At 46.5% G+C, this 19,847-nt stretch overlaps 1 protein-coding gene across 2 annotated transcripts; it reads right to left on the reverse strand.

Moving 5' to 3' along the window:
- Positions 1 to 1,129: 1,129 nt before the first annotated feature.
- Positions 1,130 to 19,460, reverse strand: DYNLRB1 (dynein light chain roadblock-type 1). 2 transcript variants are annotated; one of them, XM_032606742.1, is made up of 4 exons: positions 19,320 to 19,455; positions 11,425 to 11,500; positions 5,161 to 5,328; positions 1,130 to 1,495 (listed from the first exon to the last, which is right to left on the reverse strand). In XM_032606742.1, the coding sequence occupies exons 1-4, from the start codon at positions 19,320 to 19,322 to the stop codon at positions 1,452 to 1,454; spliced, it is 291 nt and encodes a 96-aa protein (XP_032462633.1). In that variant the 5' UTR covers positions 19,323 to 19,455; the 3' UTR covers positions 1,130 to 1,451. The 2 variants fall into 2 exon arrangements, with proteins under 2 accessions (XP_032462633.1, XP_032462632.1); XM_032606741.1 differs by lacking the exon at positions 1,130 to 1,495 and having other exon boundaries at positions 1,533 to 5,328; positions 19,320 to 19,460.
- Between the last annotated feature and the right edge of the window lie 387 nt (positions 19,461 to 19,847).

Here is a 19,847-nt window from a genome sequence, read left to right on the forward strand (position 1 = left end):
TTTTTCTTTTTTCTCTCTCTGGATCGTATCTATCCATAGTGTTCTGAGATTTCATGATGATGAGGCCTGGCATGGGTCTTTTTAAAATTAACTGCTCTAGACACTCAGATCTTTCAATGCGGAAACTTATGTCCTTACTTCTAGAAAATATTCTTATAGTCTCTTGTTGATAATTTCCTACCCCACTTTCTCTTTCTGGAACTCCTGTTAATCGGATGTTGAATATCCTGGACTGACCCTTTAATCTTCTAAACTTTTCTCTTCCATTTTTTTCCCCACCTTTTGGGAGATTTTCTCAACTTTATCTTGCAACTCTTCTGTTGCATTTATTCCCTTCACATTTTTTATCTTTCAGAAGTTCTTATCTCTGAATGATATTTTTGCTATAGCCTCCTGTACTCTTAACCAGGGCATGAAGGGCTATGCCAGTGGTTCTCAACCCTAGCTGTATGTCCAGGGAGCTTTTACAAACTGATGATGCCCAGAGCTTACTCTCAGGGATTATGATTTAATTGGTCTAGGGTAGGGCCCAAGCATAGTTTGGATGACGAGTGGCCTACAGCCTGAGTGGCTGGTGCAGCCCCTCATCCCCACCGCACCCCAGGACTCGAGTCTAAGGGAAGGTGGATGCTTATCCAGGATGAGCTCACTCGGGTGAACCAGACCATCTGGGATTTCTGGGGAAGGTAGTGTGGAAAGAGCAGAGCTTTTGGAGTCAGACACCTGTGCTCCCGGCTGTGAGACCTCAGGCAAGCCATTCTTGAGAACCCAACTTCCTCATCTTCAAGATGGCTTTACCACTCCGTCTGTAGGGAACTATGTGGATGATATAAGCCACACCTGGTACTCAACAAATTTCACTCCTTTCCTTTCCTTTCCCCAGTTAAGTGTAGTCAAAAAAAACCTTTCAAAACATTGGTGGGGGTGAGAAATGATAAAAGGGGTGGCTAGGGACAAGAGGCCCAGAAACCAGGACACCAGTCATAAAACAGGTCCAGCACAGAAAGTGTGGCCACAGGTGCAGTATGGAGCACAATCCACCATGGGGGCACCGGGCTCAGCCTTCAGACCACGTGATTACACAGGAAGGGAGGCCTTTTCAACCTAGTGTTTAAAGACACACAGCAGGGAAAGCGGTTTGGTTATTTTTAGTTAAAGAAAAACAGCCTTTTCCAAGGGCAACAAAGTGAACTCAAAGTCAGAAGGAAACAGGGTGTGTGGGCTTCTCACAATCTCTTGCTCCATAAACCTGGATGGGATTTTCCTCCTGGAAAATCAGGTGCGACTGGCCAGCAGAGAGATGACTTTGGTGGGGTAGGTGGAGCTGCAGCCGGATTGGTCTGAGAGGGCTCTAAGGTGACTTCCATATGCCAGTCAGTTGACATGATTAATGCTATTATTCTTGAGGGGGCATTAAATTAAGGAATGACGCAGGGAGCCAAGAGAGCGGCTTATTCGGTTGGATTCTGAATCACAATCAGGAAATAGTCTTTATCTGCAAAAGAGGAAAAATGAAAAAACAAATCACTAAATGTAAAATGGGAGAAAAACACACCACAAAGCCAATAAATCATTAAAACACCAACTGTAAAGTGGTGGTGGGGCAGAGAGGGATAAAAAGCATCAATACTCAGGCTGCTTCCAATTGCTGGGGAAACAGAAGATAAACTTGCAAATTTCCTGTGGGGGCTTCTGCACATGTGGCTGCCACGAAGTGGGGCCCTCAGCCTACCCGGGGGTGGTGCTCAGCAGCGCATCCTCATTTCTTTCTTTCTTTTTTTTTTTTTTATTTGGCTGCATCAGGTCTTAGTTGTGGCATGAGGGATCTTTGTTGAGGTGTGCAGGATCTTTCCTTGTGGCGTGTGGGCTTCTCTCTAGTTGTCGCATACGCGTTTTTCTCTTGTTGAGGCATGTGGACTCAGTAGTTGTGGTGCGTGGGCTTAGCTGCCCTGCGGCATGTGGGATCTTAGTTCCCTGACCAGGGTTCGAACCCGCGTCCCCTGAATTGGAAGGAGGATTTTTAACCAGTGGACCACCAGGGAAGTCCCCGCATCCTCATTTCTAATCTTCCCAGTACCAACAGGGAGGTAGGATTATCACGTTTTTTGGGGTAGGGAAACTCAGGTTCAAGGTTTCCTACAGCAGTGGTTCTCAAACTACAGGGTGTCGGAATCACTCGGAAGGCTGTTTAAAACAACACTACTGGTCCCACCCCCAAGGCTTTGGACTCAGTGGGTCTGGGGTGGAGCCAGATAATTTGCATTTTTAACAAGTTCCCAGGTGATGCTGATGCTGCACGAAGAACCACTAGTTTAAGGTTACCCAGCCAGTTAGTATCAAAGATAGAATTCTAACCTCAACCCCGCTGGTCTTGGGTTAATGTCAGTTCTGTCATAAGTTCAGTTGCTAGCCTTCCAGAGCCTCCTGGAGTAGAAAATTTCAAAGGCACCAGGTCAAAGGGGTCCAAAGCTACCTGAATTTCAGCTCTGGGGATCCAGCCAGTCAGAAGGAATGTCTATCATGAAATCATAGCAAGTCCAAGTCCTCTGGGGTGAGCCTGACTGCCTCTTACTTTATAAAAGAGGAAGTGGGAGAAGCGGGGTGTTTCAGCTTTGCCCACTTAATAATCAAACTGCAAACATTCACGAAGGCTTCCACGTGCTGGCTCTGGGTCAATCACTTCTCATACAGCACTTCAATGAATCCTTGAATCACTCTATGAGGCAGGGCCCAGTGTTTTCTCATTTTTACTAATGAGAACACTAAGGCTCAGAGAATTAAATGACTTGCCCAAGCCAAGGTAAACATGCCAGGTGGGGTAGCTGGGTTTGACTCAGATGCTGAATGCCTCTGGTCTACCCCCCTGCTGAACATGTGAAAAATGGCAGGACCTTGGCCATGTCTGCTTTGTGTCTGTTCAGATTCAAGCCTGAAGGTTGCTTCTTCCCATGACAACGGACATCTGGGAAGGAACAGATATTATAAGACTTAAGTTTCATGGCTAAGCAATCTGCGTAAGTGAAAAATCACTAATAAAAATAGAAATAATTAACAAGCCACCGATAAAACTGATAAAAACAGATACTATTAGCAATACCAGTGTCTTTTCTTCCGAATAATCAAGCTCTACATTCAATAATAGCACTCCCAGTGCTCTGTGGAAAGCAGTGTGTTAAAGCTTGATTACACTGTGTTAACTCAGCTGTTCCAGAGCAGACATTCCTGGAAGCTTTAAGCCAAGAGATGCTGTCCACCGAGAGTCTGTCGACTTGGAGACCACATAATCTGTCCTTGCTTCACATTGTGAGCTTCCAGGTGGGGCACAAGGTCTGCTCTGATTTGGAGGGTTGGTAGCCTAATTTCTAGGGGAGTGGAGGTTTGTCTGTAATCACACAGCATGAAGTCTTGGGAGGGATGCGAGTTCAAATCTGATTCCAAGTCTTTCTGCCCAAACTCGTGCCAACATACTCAACCAGATGAGGCATCTCAGAATACCAGAGCAGTAATGGCCCCTACTAGACACTTTACAGATGTGGAAACAGAGGTTCGGAGGTGTTCTGTGACTTGCTACAGGTCATGCTCGTAAGAGGTGAAGCCGGGAAAACAGATGCTGTGCCTGCTGCAGTGTATTTTTGCTGACAGAATCAGAGACCTCATCATTGGTCGGAGATGCATTAGACAGTGATTAAATTGATAAACAGTGTATGTATGTTTTTGGAATAAATGACTCTGAAGTTATCCTAGGTTCTTATTTGTGACTGACCTGCTCTGTCCCCACCCCTCCAGGGAGTGTCCCCAGGAGACTGTGGGCCCCTGTGACTGGCTCTATGGGTCTCTCCTTCACATCCTTCCAAGCAGCTCAACTGGACCCGAACAGGCCTGGGAACAGAACCAATATTGCTCTGCTGCAAGGAGTGGTTGACCGCCATCAAATACCTCAGAATTCTGCAGCCAGCCTCCTCGGCACCTGTGTTGCAAAGCCCAGGGGCAGTCAATGTCCCAGCCTCCCCACTGCCCTCTTTCATCCAGGCCCCCAATCACAATCCTATCACCTCCTGCCTTAAAAAAACCTCTGCTCACAGGGTCAAGTCCATGCAGCTGAGTTTGGTGTTTGAGGCCCCTTCTAAACTGGATGAAACGTATCACCTCACACTCCTTCCTACACATATCCTGGCGCCCTAGACAAGCTGCACTGCTGCCGCCTCCATCACCATGTGCACATTTAGCTCAGGCACACGCAACCACCGGGCTCAGCCAAAATTGAGATGGAGGGGGAGAAGTAACTGCAAAAACAGTCCTGGAGGATCTACCACTCCAGGCTGTGCATGTGAGTGAGGTGAGGCAGGGCAGGGCAGGTGGCCCTGCTGTCCCCTCCTGTGGTCCTAGTCCTTATGGGTTCCTCCCACGGTAAGCATCTCATCATCCTGAGAATGATCCTAACACCTAAGACAGGTATTGTTTGCACCACACAGTCCCCAAGTGCAAGCCAAGCACTTCATGTGAAACAAAATCAGCAATCTCTTCCAGTGCTGGAGGAAGGGCTGTCTGCATGGGGTCCAGAGAAATAGGACTATCGTTTGGAAGTGGGCAAATTAACATTTTTTCAAGGATAAAATAGCGCATGGTGTTTTTGCCTCACACTTTGGTTTAGAAGCACTGAATTCCTTTTTCTTCAAGCGTAGCTTTCTCACCCCCGGCACCCCCAAGCCCCACCCTGCTTGCTTACTCTTCACCTGTGCCCTCAAGACTCAGCTCAAGTGCTCCCTCCTCTGGGAAGCCTTTGCTGACCGCCACAAGCAGCCACAAGCAGCCCTAATCACACCCTCCTCTATGTTCCCAAGTGCTCCTTGAATTCCCCCACATCAAGGTGAGGATTACACTGTGATATGCTTATATGTCTCTCTCCCCCATGAGAACATAATTCCCCGCTGTGGCCTAGAACCCAGGACGGGGTCTGGCCTAGAGTCACTGTGAATGAGTACTTGTTGGGGACGCCAGCTGGAGACAGGCCAGGTGGTAAGGCAATCAAATCTGTACCTTCTGCTCTTCAGGCCTTTCTGTGGAACCTATGGAGACACCCATGTGCTAAGCTGTCCTGATAGCTACAGAGCATGCACTGTGAGGGTCTGCTCCTAAGTGGGGATGTGGAAGACCCCTTACCTGGTGCAACCATAATTTCATTTTTCTTGGAGCGAATTCGAAGGAAGGTGAGGTCATTCTGGGGGTCAATTTCACGCACGGTGCTCCGGGCCTTCAAGATGAAGTTGTGCATGAGGTTGGCGTACTGTGTGGTGGTGGGATTGTCCATGGTGCTCTTGATGGGAATGCCTGAGGGGAGAGAAGACAGAGACTGAGCAGAACATTGGGGTCCCTTTCTGCCCAGCTCTTAGCCCCACACCCATAATTCTAGTCTAGACTGGCAGTTAACAGTCAAGGCCCACTATTTACTAAAAGCTTGACAGGCAAGTGTTGAGCACTTGAAGTATGTCAACACCAGTTCCCAGAACTACTCTAAGGGCGGCGTCACCATCTTTACTTGCCAATGAGGCAACAGAAACTCTGAGTGGTGAGGTGGCCTGCCTGTGGTCACACAGCAGGTAAAGAGAAGCAGTGGGGTCAGGATTCAAATGCAGGCCTGTTGGCTCGACTCCCAGGCTCCTTTCACAGGGCCACATCATACTGGCTCGATTCCAGCAAAAGAAGGAGAGACTATCATTCATAACACTTAGAACAGAAACAAGGAGAATACCTCCTACAAATCTGTAAATACTAAAAAGTAGATAGAAGAAGAAAGGTCAGCCTGTGTCAAGATAGAACCATCACTGGTGTGATGGTTATTATTATTATTTTTTTTAATTTATTTATTTTTAATTTATTTTTATTTTTGGCTGCATTGGGTCTTCGTTGCTGCGCGTGGTATAGTTGCAGCGAGCGGGGGCTACTCTTCATTGCGGTGCATGGGCTTCTCATTGAGGTGCTTCTCTTGTTGCAGAGCACGGGCTCTAGGCACATGGGCTTCAGTAGTTGTGGCTCGTGGGTTCTAGCGCGCAGGCTCAGTAGTGGTGCACGGGCTTAGATGGTCCATGGCATGTGGGATCTTCCCGGACCAGGGCTCGAACCCGTGTCCCCTGCATTGGGAGGCGGATTCTTAACCACAGTGCCACCAGGGAAGCCCAGCCCAGTTATAAACACACTGTCTATACACATGGCTGCGCCCCCAATTTAAAGCCTGTTTCTCTGTCTGCAAACACCCTTGTAAACAGCATTGCTACTGCTTTCAGGGAGCCCACAAATGGCCATTCCACGGGGTTAATCATTCCCCTGTTGCTGGGTACTAAGGCTGGATTTTTTACTTAATTACTGTGCAGTGAACAACGTCCTGCATCAAGCCTTTTCTGTTTTGAGGACTGCTTCCTTGTGATGAACTATTAAATGGACCTCCCTCACTGGACAGTGCCTATTGTCATGGAGGTGAGGAAGAGGGCTCAGCTTGAGCCACCTCAGGCCACGATTGGGGCATAAGGTGCCTGTGAATCACTGTAACATGTCAGCAGAAGGCTCCATCAATGAGGCCCTGAGTGCCCACAGCTGACAGGCCCTTGTGACAAATGTGGCCCAAGTGGCTCCCCACACATAAGTGGCTGGATTTGGGGTCCAGGACCCTGCTATCTGGCCCATAACAGACCAGCTGAGGGATCAGCCAAAGACAGTCACCCTCAGGCCTACCCATGAGTGGCAAGAAACTGATCCAACCTTGTCTTACTAGGGTAGAGGAACATGAGAGTGGGCAGAAGAGGGCATGGTAGCAGGAGAAGCAGCTGAGTCACAGAAGCTGGTTTCAGCCAAGTGGAGTTATGAGAACAGGTTGTAGTGATCACTTGTCTTTAAGGGACAAGATGACCAGGTCACCAGGGCCGCTGTTGGGTCCTGGATGGCAACAATGTACCCACCAGGGCCCCACAAGGCCTCATTCAATAGTGGAACCCTCCTGAGGTTGGCAGTATAAGCAGCTGAGGAGAGGACTGAGCAGGAACTCTGAAATCTGATGACCTGGGCTTATACCCCAGCTCTGCCCCTTTGTGGCTATGGCCTTACACAAGTGATTTAACCTCTCTGAGCCTCCATTTCCTCATCTGTGCTTCAAAGTGCTGCTGTGAGGATTAAATATGGGTTAATTCATTTGAGAATATTTAGCAACAGTATGCATGTAATAAGTGTTGATTTATTATCAACATCACCCACACAGTAAATCCCATCCCCCAGGAAACTTGAGGGGCCAGTCTCGAGGCCTGGCAAAGTTTGGGTATCAAACTTCTTGACCTTCTCTTTTACATACCACAAGGCCACCTTCTCTCACGTCCCTCTGCCTCGAACTTTCTTTCCCTCCCCTATTCTCTCCTGACTCCCACTGTCGCTCATGTCTCCATCCACCCCCAGATGTGGTCAGTGCCCTCATTCTACAGTCCCAGCACCATGCAACTGTACTTCAGAGCAGTTAACTCGAGTTTGGTATCACACCTTTCTGGAAGTGATCATTATGTTTGCCCCCCCAGCAGACTTTAAGCTCCCTGGGGGCCAGAACCAGGTCTGCTGTGCTCACCAGTGTCTTTAGAGAGACTGCATTAAGCATTTATGGCTGTTGATAAATGAGTAGACACAGGTGTACTTCTAGTAGTTCAAATACTGTCATGGGACCTCCCTGGTGGTCCAGTGGCTAAGACTCCGTGCTCCCAATGCAGGGGGCTGGTGTTTGATCTCTGGTCAGGGAACTAGATCCCACATGCAGCAACTACGAGTTTGCACGCTGCAAATAAAGATCCCACACGTGGCAACAAAGATCAAGCATGGCGCAACGAAGACCCAGTGCAGCTGAATAAATAAATATTTAAAATAAACAAATACCCCAAAACCCCCAAATACTGTCATGAATGTGATCACATTTCTGCCAAGTGAGACACTGTGTAAAGGAGAAAAGAAACTAACTTCTTGTTGGCTCACTTTAAAAACAAAAGAAAACATGGAGCTGGCAGGGTGGGGATGGAGGGCAGGGACCAAAACTGGGGATAATTTCAAACAAGGACGAGATAATTCCAGATTCACAGGATGCCAGAGCTGGGGAACACCTCACAGACAGCCTAATGACTAGGCTGCCTATTCTAGGCCTTTGCCCTCACAAATGGGCACTGTGCAGCCCACAGAAGTGGCTGGTCACCTCGAAGGCATGATTTCTAATCTGGGGCTCAGATCTGTCAGGTTGTATAGCCAGGTCCTCTCACCAAACCCACCTCTATCAATCAACAATTAAAAAACATTAACAAAATTTAACAGATGTTTATTAAGCACCAACTTTGTGTCAGCATTGTTGCAGGTGCTGGGGACACAGTAGTGAATACAAGAGATAAATCCCTGCCCTCAGAGAGTTTACATATTTGAGTCTTTTATTTTGCCCTGTGTGGGTAGCAGCAGAAGATGGCAGGGGGTCTGGAGAGGTACAAATAGAATGTTCCTTACATTCTTCTTTCTTTTTTAAAAATAAATTTATTTATTTATTTTATTTTTGGCTGCGCTGGGTCTTCACTGCTGCACGCGGGCTTTCTCTAGCTGCGGTGAGCGGGGGCTACTCTTCGTTGCGGTGCGCAGTCTTCTCATTGCGGTGGCTTCTCTTGTGGGGCACGGGCTCTAGGCGTGCGGGCTTCAGTAGTTGCGGCACGCGGGCTTCAGTAGTTGCGGCACGCGGGCTTCAGTAGTTGCGGCACGCGGGCTTCAGTAGTTGCGGCACGCGGGCTTCAGTAGTTGCGGCACACGGGCTTCAGTAGTTGTGGCTCGTGGGCTCAGTAGTTATGATGCATGGGCTTAGTTGCTCCACAGCATGTGGGATCTTCCTGGACCAGGGCTCGAACCCGTGTCCCCTGCATTGGCAGGTGGATTCTTAACCACTGCACCACCAGGGAAGCCCTGTTCCTTACATTCTTGGTTAAGTCTGCTTAAACTCACACTTTTATTATGAAACACCATTTAAATTTGGCCAAGGCTGAGACGTCAACAGGCAGTGGCAGGTGGTTGCTAAGTGACTGGGACAAGAGCATGTCATGATTTTAGGGGTGGGAAGCAATCCCTCTGGGCTGGGATGGTCAAGGAAGGCATCCTGCAGGAAGAGGCAGCTGAGCTGAATCATGGGGGTAGGAAAGCCTGAGAGGGGTAATAAAGGTCCCTAATACAATCATCCTTAACTGATCATCTCTAACAGAAGTCTTCAGAGGGCTTAAGGGCCCCACAGAGCAGTGAGTTCTGACCACCTCCATCTATGGCTGGGTGATCTCGGGCAGGTTACCTCACCGCTCTCAGCTTCCAGTTTCTCATCTGAAAAACGGGCAAATGTCCCTGCTTTGCAGGGTCACTGTGTGAAATGTAAATGAGAGACTGAAGTGGGAGCTCCGTGAATGGAACATAAATTAAAAATAAACACAGGAACTTCCCTGGCAGTCCCGTGGTTAAGGCTTTGTGCTTCCATTGCAGGGGACATGGGTTCGATCCCTGGTTGGGGAACTAAGATCCCACATGCCACGCGGCATGGCCAATAAATAAATAAATAAACACACACACACACACACAAACACACACACACACACACACACACAATAATTTTTAACATTCATATGGCATTTACTATACATCAGGCACCGTTCTAAATGCTTCCCTTAGAAGAAAGTAGTATGACTGTCCACATTTTACAGATGAGGAAACTGGAACAGAGGGGTTAAGTGACTTGTTAAGATCATACAGTTGATAAGTAAGTAGGGTCAGGATTCAAACCCAGGCAGTCTGGTTCCACATTCCATACTCTTAGCCACTGTGCCATACTGCCACATTAGTATACAAAAAATAAGTCCTCATCATTAGTATCCAAAAGGTGGTAAGCAGTTGGGGCTATATTTTCCAAATGAAATAGCTCAACTTTTGGGGCAGTTTTAAGGCAAGAATGAAGGCTTGTGGTTTGGAATACTACTGGAAGCTTAGGGGTCCCAGCTGGGGAGTCAGCCCCTAGGGCTGTTTCCTCCCCATCTGGGGTCAAAAATGTCCAGTCCCAGAAGAGAGTCTTTTTCTGAGTGACATACAGTCTTTTGGGTCTTGGAGCAAGAAGCTCCCTGTAGCAAGGACCAACCACTCCATTTAAGGCAGCTAAGTTCTGAAGAGGAAGGGGAAGCCTCAGGCCACCCAGTTGATCAGTGATGGATCCGACCTGCCTCCCAGTGTCCTCTGGGCTCCTCAACCTGCTGCCTCCTTTGAACGCAAAGACCTCGTGGTTTAATTAGAGTCTGACAAAGCTGGGGAGCACACTCTGCCTGGCTCTGGGCTGTCCAGGGTCTGACGACTTGGAAAACAACATTCTGAGGACATGCCACCTTCAATTTGTCACCCTTGGTGACTTTCATTCTGCTCTATTTAAGTAGGCACTGTTGAGAATTCTGCCTTTCCAAAACAAGGCCCAGAATGACAATGCATACACACAGAGGCTCTCAAGGAGCCTCAAACAAAGCAGAGCTGACTGAATGCACCGGATTTGAGAATCGGGGGAGCCCAGCTGGGTGACCCTGGACATGGCCTGGGACATGGTCCAGCAGCCACCCTCTGGTCCTTCACTGCACAGTGTGGGAGAAAGAGCACAAGTGTGTTCAGACAGACTTGGGATGAAATCTTGGCTCTATAATGGTAGGTGAATCAATTAAATTTCTAGACTCACTCTTCTCCACTGCAAAATGGAGACAACAGAGCTGCTTCAAGGGATAAGTGAAAAAATACGTTTTGTGAAGCACCAGCCCATGGCCTGGCACAGAATACTTGTGTGATAATGTTAGTTCCCTTCCTCACCACGTCTACTGCAGTATGAGAAAATTAGCATCTGTACTCTTCTAGTTGTTGAAATAATGTCCCAGAAGAGGAGGGAAAACTATAGGCCCAAAGAAGTTGACAAGAGTATTATCTAGCAAAAAAAAGTAGAAACAGCATAAATGTAGGATGGTCAACAGACATTGTACTGGCAGTTAAAAATATTTCTTATATAAACCACGGAGCAAAAAAAAAAACAAAAAAAAACCAACCAAACAAAAACTCATGAGTAAAACATATGCAAAAGAGTAACAACTATAATTATGACCAAGAGAAAATGCACCAGGACAAGGGCTGAAGAAGTATGGCATACTGAAAAGTATGATGTGTCAGGGCAGTGGGATAGAGTGAATTTTTCCTTTTTTTAAATTTAGAATTCTAGTAATAGTGCTTGGACACTAGAGGTGTTTAAAAAAAAAAAAGGGTGAGAAATAGATCAGGTAATGAGAGGTTTAGTAAAAAGCAAGTGTTATGCTGTGTTGGGCTATTTTCTGGGGGCCTGCCTGCACTCAGGTCATGGCCAGAAGGAGGGTGTACCTTCTGTGTTCACAACGATGATTCCCTGCACGCCCTTCTGGCTCTGAAGTCGCTTCAGTGTCTCCTCCACCTCTGCCTGCCAGAGAGAATAAGACCAAGGTTAGGAGGGGTCAGGAAGGCTGGATCAACTCCCTCACAGCCCTGGCAGATGAAGCACACGTTCCAACAACAAACAAGTAACACCCAGGCACGTGGCACTTCCTGAAAGCTCCCCAGGCCTATTTGGAATGGTCTCTAGGCCACCACCAGCATCTAAACCATCATCTTCCCAGTATGGGGTGGGGCTGTGCTCCTGGCCCTTTGCCCACCAGGGGCCCTTTGCCCCTCAGCTGCTGGGGAGCAGAATTCAAATACCATTCCCAGGAGTACAGATACAACCATGTCTCACATATTTGGTACAGCTGGGGGACAAACCAGAGGACTCCAATAATTAAAGAAAATCCAAACAGGTGTCTAACAGGAAGGAGACACATCATCATTTGTGGCCCAAAGAGCACAACTGAAAACACTCCAAAGGAAGCAAAATGATCCCATGAGGATAGACTCAGTGACCTAATAAGCTGGCACCTGAGATAGGGTGACACGTGGCACACAGCCATAGCAAATGCTGAGGAAGGGGCTCATTAATCCTGCATCTCTGGGTGCTAGTCTGGGTGGGATACTCTGGCACATGGAATTTGTAAACAGGGTGGACAGACTTTGGGCTCTCACCTTGCAAGCCCTTCTCTATTATTATTCCCATCTCTTTTACCCTTCCATCCACTCTCCACCTACATGTCCATACCTCCCTGTCTCCACATCTTTTTACCCGAACAAGGCCTCTTCTCTGCTGAAATCCAGCAAAATCTTCTAGATCGTCTAAGATATCACCTCCTCCATGAAGCCTTGACTGTACCTCTCTGGGGATGCATTAGGTGCTGCTTTACTTGGAGTCTCTATAATGGTCTGCAGAGTAGGGGTTCAATAAATAGCTGTTAAACTGAACTAGGTCTAACTCTTCCTGTGGACAGAGACTGGCCTGAAGTGTTTGTTCTCAGGAGATCCCTTCTGTACCCATCCAGAATCTAGTCAGAAGCTCCTCACAGGCCGAGAGTCAGACTATGTTGGAAACAGAGGCTCTGTTCATCAAGAGAGTGGTCCCCCACCCTCATGGGCTAATGAGTTGGCCCAGGGGGAGGAGCTTCTAAACAGTGGACGGAGATGGCACAAAGGTTGTTTTTCTAGTAGGCACAAGCCTCACAATCCAGTCTCTGCCACCCACTCCCCAATGACATGTGAATACTCTCAAATGCCAGAGGGAAGGGCAAACAAGTTCCTTCTACAAAATGGCAGAGAGCCTAATGCCTCTATAATCTGGAGCCTTGGTAAAAGGACAGGGCTAGCTATGTGGATGTGAGAGTATAATACCGTGGGTTATACACGTATGGGATCATAATTCATTCAGCAGACTTTCAGTGAGCTCCTACTACACACTATTCTGGAGAGGAGCGGTAAAGCATGATAGTGGTCAAAACTATACAGTACTCAATCTGACCTGGTAACCCTCCTGGAAATTCATCCTAAGGAAATAATCCAAAAGAACTAAAAGAACACAGCAAGATGTTTGCTGCAGTGACATCTGCAATAACAAAAAAGCAGGAGGAGCTCAAAATGCCCAGTAATTAGGGAAAAGGCCAAGGAAATTTTGGAACGTCCGTTCACAGGAATATAATACATACATTAACAATGGGGATCAGAATATTTATACCACCACAAAGAGAAAGTGCTGTGAGATTGCATACATATGAAAACAAGAAGAGGGCTAGGATTATGGAAAAAAAAAAAAAGTCACACTGAGAGCAGAGAAGTATAGATTAGGTTTTCGTTTCTTTCTCTTTTTTTAAAACAGCCTCTTTATTATATTGTTTCTATTTTTTATATAATAATTCCACATATATATCTATTTATTTGTTTATTTATTTGGCTGCATTGGGTCTCAGTTGTGGCACACAGGATCTTTCGTGGCGGTGCTCGGGCTTCTCTCCAGTTGTGGCTCGTGGGCTCCAGGGTGTGTGAGCTCTGTAGCTTGCAGCATGCAGCCTCTCTCCTTGAGGCACGTGAACCCAGTAGCTGTGGCACACGGGCTTAGTTGCCCCGCGGCATGTGGGATCTTAGTTCCCCGACCAGGGATCGAACCCGCATCCTCTGCATTGGTAGGCAGATTTTTTACCACTGGACCACCAGGGAAGTCCCCATTGTTTCTATTTAAAACCATTTTTTTAACCCATCTCTCTGTCTATCCAAGCGATCAGACATCTCTGATTTGGGAACAGGGCTCTGACATTCTCAACATTATGAGAATAAGAATATGTAGGAATAAGTAGGATGGCAATTTAGGACAGCTCAAACAATCTGCAATCAAACTGGGGACGGGGCAGGGCTTCCCTGGTGGTGCAGTGGTTGAGAGTCCGCCTGCCAATGCAGGGGACACGGATTTGTGCCCCGGTCTGGGAAGATCCCACATGCCGCGGAGCGGCTAGGCCCATGAACCATGGCCGCTGAGCCTGCGCGTCCAGAGCCTGTGCTCCGCAACGGGAGAGACCACAACAGTGAGAGGCCTGCGTACCACAAAAAAAAAAAAAGAAAAACTGGGGACGGGGCAAACTAAAACCAAAGATGCCAGAATCGAAGTCCAAATTACCCCTGGAGATTGGAAAGTGAGGCTGAAATGAAAAAGATGAAATTTCATAAGACTGCTATTCATTCAATAACTATATGGGAAACTTCTATGTGCCAGATGTTGTTTTAGGCCTAGGGATGCTGTATTGAACAAAATACGACAAAAATCCCTGCTCTCATGAAGCTGACATTGGTGGGTGGGGGGAGGGAATCAGACATTTAAAAAAAACATAAATAAAATACAAATGTCAAATACAGTAGGGATGGGGGATCTGGAATGCAGGGGATGATGGCAATTTTAAACAAGGTGGTCAGAGAAGGCCTCACTAAGGTGATAGTTGAGTAGAGATCTGAAAGGAAACGAGGGAGCTAACCATGCAGATTTCTAGGGAGAGTGTTCCAGAAAAAAAGCAAAGGAGCCAGTGTGGCTGAGGGCAGTGAGTGGCAGGCAGCCAGATGAGGGAGGGAGCCAGGATCAGACTAGATTTCAGGGGGCCTCATAGACCAGAGTAATGACTTTGGTTTTTAATGGGGAGGGTGTGAGGAGCCACTAGCAGGTTTTGAGGTGAGCAGTGACAAGATCTCTTTCAAAAGGATGGCCCTGGCTGCTGTGTGGAGAACGGACTGCAGGGGGCAAGCACAGCCTGCCTGAGCCCGGGGCCTGGCATGTGCTGCTCCTTCTGAAAGCAGCAACCTTCTCTCCTTCACTCAACCACTTGATGTAACTAACTCCCAACTCTTTGGACTCAGTTCATGAGCCTCCTATGGGAGGCCTTCTCTGACACCTGCCCCTCTTCTAGGTACCCACGCACCCTGACTCCACTGCACTTATCACAATGGAGTGTAACTGCCTGTTTTGCATCTGTCTCCTCCTCCAGACCCAAGGCACCCTGGGAGCAGGAACCTAGACTTTGTAATCCCAGTACCTGGTACAGCATAGGCTCAATAGATACTTAAGGAACAAATAAAAACCATTTCTATAACCATGTTTTACAAAAACCAACCTTTTTAAGTACAGTACCCAGGGTGAAAAGGAGCTAAGGTTTAGCTGATCCTAAATTTAATGAGAACCAACTACTGAGATCTGACTGCTTAAAAAGTAAACACACTTACCAAGAAAGGGAGGACATACACATATACTCAGAATCTGCTACAGGTCAGATATTAGGATGAATGTTTTCAGACACATCTCATCTGAACCTTCCATGGTTAGTATGATCTCCATTTTACAATGAGAAAAACCAAGGTTCAAAAAGGAGAAGAGTTTTTGCCCAAAAACACACAGCAGGTCAAGAGAAGAGCTGAGGGACTTCCCTGGTGGTGAAGTGGTTAAGAATCCGCCTGCCAAGGCAGGGGACACGGGTTTGATCCCTGGTCTGGGAAGATCCCACATGCCATGCAGCAATTAAGCCCGTGTGCCACAACTACCGAGCCTGCACTCTAGAGCCCACGAGCCACATTACTGAGCCCGAGTGCCACAACTACTGAAGCCCACGTACCTAGAGCCCGTGCTCTGCAACAAGAGAAGCCACCGCAATGAGAAGCCCTCGCACTGCAACAGAGAGTAGCCCCCGCTCACTGCAACTAGAGAAAAGCCCAAAATGCAGCCCCAAATAAATAAATTAATTTAAAAAAAAAGATAAGAGCTGAATATACCACTGACCACAAATGATGAGGTCCCAGTCCTCAGGGAGTTCACATTTTGATGGAAGAGAACTTCAAAAACAAATGACCAAGATTCTTGCAGGGTACAGGGATGGGGTGGGGGTGGGGGGGGCGGGGGGAACAGGAGGATGCTACTTGACAAGTGTGGTCAGGAACACCTGAAGATGTAATCTTTAACTAAATGATGAGAAAGAAAAGCACTCCACACAATGGGATGAAAGCAAAGGCAGTGAAGTGGGAAGGAGTCTGGCATGTTCAAAGGAATAAAGAGAACCAGTAATGCCAAGGTTTTTGATTCTTTGCTAATCTGACAGGCAAAACCCAAGTAATAGAAAGCCAACTTTTCTTTAATGTTTAAGAATTATCAGTGAGGTTCGTCAGAAAAATAAAAAACAAAAAACTTATCAGTGAAGTTAAAGTGGAATTCGCTTGCATCTCTCCTTTTTTGAGTCTTGATTTTTCCATATATCTTATTGATTTTCAAAAACTTATGTTAGAAATATTAGACTTTTGTCCATCATTATAAATTACACTTCTCAAATGTAACCTTATGATTTTTTTCAATAATCAGAAGTTCAAAATTTTTATGTAGTCAAATTTAATAAAAAATTTTTCCTGGAAGACTAGAAAATAGCTTCTCCAATCTGACCCCAACCAGTAGCGTGGGGCTAGGCCTGGGTGAGTGGGGGTCATGAGGTCTAGAGGAGGCACTGCACACCTGCTTTCAGGAGAAAATGCTTAAAACAAACTTAAAGTTCAGCCCTGACGAGCCAAGAAAGAAAACAAATGATGCCAAAAAGACACAAGCAGCAACAGAGACATCTGCAGATGGCAAAGGAGTCCTAGTTAGGCATCCAAGTCATGCCACCTTTGTCTTTAAAGTTTGTCATCCCTGCAGTGCTAGCCAACTGGTACCAGAAATATCTGAGTGGATATTCTGGGTCGGCTCACATCCCCAAATTCCTGTCCTGCTCCTAGAAACAGCCCAACTGGTATCCTCAGCACCCGGACTCTTTATTACTATTAACATGGGTGTCTGCATCAGAGAAGGGTTCTCTAGTTCCCAGCTGCGTGTTGCTGACAGACAAAACAAACACACACACACAAAAAAAACAAACAACAAAAACAAGCAGCAGTAAAACTCCAAGATTATTCATTGGTTTGGCATAGGAGGGATAACCATCTGAAGCAAATGATTCACAAAGGAACTGTGACCAATTTGACTAATAAGCATGAAATTTTTAATTGCTATAAAACAAAAATGAATTAAAAGGAGGGAAAAACATTTGCATCAAATAGAACAAAGGAGTAATTCCAAAATATCACACAGAATGATTATGTTTTTGAATGCTGGCAGTATTATGGCAAAACTGGTATGAAGGCAATACGACCTTTTGGGAAAGCTACAGGACAATACTATTGCGAGAACCTTAAGTGCTGGTCCCCTTGCCTCAGAAATTCTTTTCCTGAGAATTCCTCCTAAGGAAATAAACTAATAAATTAAAAAAAAAAGACAAAGAAAACAAACTCTATGCATTCAGAGACATTCATCACAGTGTTATCTCTGTTAATGAACTAGAAGCAACCCAAATGTAAACCAGGGGAATGATTTGGCAAATTATGGTAAAAATATTTCATTGACTATTAGGTAGTTACTAAAAATGATTCATTACAAAGATAATGCAGCAACAAAGTTATATTAAAACAAACAAACAAAAAACTAGCAGGTACATCTTGAAAGATAAGCATATGTGAACAGAGGAAGGAGAACGTACAAAGATGAAAATACTTGTGTGATGGAGTAAAACTGGATGCTAATTATGGATGATTTTTATATCACCTCACCATCCTAAGGGGCAATTTGTCAGTTTCTACCAAAATGTTGAAATATGCATGCCAGAAGTACCACTACTACATAACACTAACATAAGTGCAAAAAAAAGACAAAAATAATACTGCAGCATTGCCTGGATTGAAAAACTGTAAACTACCTAAATGTATATACTGCAACAGAATATGAATACAGTCCTTTAAAAGAATGAAGTAGATTTGTATTTATCGACATGGAAAAATATTTGATATCTTTTAGTGAACAGAGTAGGTTGCGGAATGAGATTATCTGCACATATTAGCCTAAAGTAAACTTAATATGTATAAATACATATGTTCCAGTTTCATGTAATAAACAGGCTATATATAAATGTGCTTATGCACTAAACAAACCTGGAAGGAAACACACTCACTGTCAACAGTCATTACCAGAGGGAAGTGAGATAGGGACTACCTACACTTTCTACATTGCGTACTTTGGTACTGCTTCAATTTGTTAAACTGTGCATCTAAATATGTTGTGCTTTTATGAATATCAACACACAACAGCATGGTACAGGTTGCAGGAAGCTACCATTTGTGTAAGAAAAAGAGGGGGCATATATACATGCTTGTATAGATATATTAATAAGAGAAACTAACAGTGTTTCTGAAGGAGACTGAGGCTGGGTGTCAGGGCTGGGTGGGAGATTTATTTCTCACTTAGATCCTTTCAGATTATTATTATTACTTTTTTTACTGTAAGATTTATTTGTTAAAAATTTCTTTTAGTTTAAAAATTGATGTGAAAGATGAAGTTACTTCATCTATACTATAAACTAGCTAACTATATAAAGCAAAGTATACAGCTAAACTATATAAAGCAAAAACTGAAGAGAAAATGACTAATAGGAGTAATATGCCTAATTATAAGTCGTCACCTCCAGGTCATGGCACTGTTTCTTATTCCTTTTCAATTTTTCTTATAGACTTTAAATTCTTAAATAAGATTTCCGAAAACCATTCACACGATTTAACATTTAAAAGGTCTTTTCAAGTTTTTTACAAGTTTGGAGGATTAAAAACACAAGAAAACAAACCTGTAAAGGCGTAAAGAGCCCACAGTTCTAGCCAGGAAGGCAGGAACCCCAAGGGTGGCTCCCGCTGGTTTCTGACTCATGCACCATGTCCCAGCGTCTCGAAAGAACCACAGGGACAGAAAGGCAGCAGTCGAGCTTCTAGGGTTCAAATACACCTCCGCCATTTCCTGGGGCAAGGCACTTAGCTTCACCAGGCTTTAGACTCCAAGTATGTAAAGGGGGGATAATGGTCGTACCTACTTCACACAGCTATGGTGAGGAGGAAGGGCAGGGTAGGTAAAGCGCTTAGCAGTGCCTGACACGAATTAAGCTTCCCGGAAGTGTAATCATTATTGTTGTTATCTCGCAACAAGGCCCAGGATGCTAGGAGGCAGAGGCCTGCGGGCCTGCCTCCCCATCTCCGTCAATCCTTCGCCGAGGCCCAAGCAACTGCTTCCGGTCTAGGGACAGCGGGATCCGGTGTCCCCTCGGTCTAGTCTGGAGGCCCGCGCCGCCCCAGTTCCGACCTCCAGACAACTCGGCCCCGGCCCCGCCCAGCCCCGCGGATACCCAGTCCAGCGCTAGGAGCCGCCCCCGGAGGATGGAAGGCCAGGCTCAGGGTGTTGGGAAGTCGTGCTCGGCCACCTCCCGGCCGCCTGCCACAAGCTGCCGGCAGACACTCACCATCTCGGACCGATCCGGTAGCTCCGCGTAGCCAACCCTCAGCCCTGTCCCGCTGCCTCTCTGCGCCTGCGCACAGCCCCCTGTCAAGGCGGACAGCCTCGGTAGCCTATCAGGAGCCAGCGTGGGACGGCTGGGCGGGAGGGTAGGTGGATCTTAGCTGCCCCAGGGCTCGAGGGGAACTTGCCCTGTGCCGTCCGAAAATGAACAGCAAAGGAGCACTTAAGCTATGGAAAATTCCTAATTCCCACTGTGCCGAAAAGACGCTGGTTCGCGTTGTTGGAAGAGTCTTTCAACTCTCAACCGAGGTCTGAGCTGGATCTGCAGGTTCTGGGTGGAGGGTGGTGAGCGATTCTGAAGGCGAGGACGGGGGCTGCTGAGACCCCCTCTCAGGCAAAATGAGGCGCGAAGCCAAAAAGCTCCGAAAACGCGGGAAAATCCGGAGTTCGGGCTGGAGTCAAGCGTCCCTGTGGTCTCCAGAGCGACTCCCTTGGGAATATTCCATGCAGGCTCTGAGAGAAGCGGTCAGGT

The sequence above is a fragment of the Phocoena sinus genome, chromosome 15 (genome assembly GCF_008692025.1).
Source record: "Phocoena sinus isolate mPhoSin1 chromosome 15, mPhoSin1.pri, whole genome shotgun sequence".
Classification (NCBI taxonomy): domain Eukaryota; kingdom Metazoa; phylum Chordata; class Mammalia; order Artiodactyla; family Phocoenidae; genus Phocoena; species Phocoena sinus.

What these genes read in the sequence shown, in the direction of transcription:
- DYNLRB1 (XM_032606741.1), bottom strand. An exon ending in CATCGTTGTGAACACAGAAG is followed by an intron (nt 5,329 to 11,424) that starts GTACACCCTCCT and finishes CTCTCCCCTCAG; the next exon opens with GCATTCCCATCAAGAGCACC.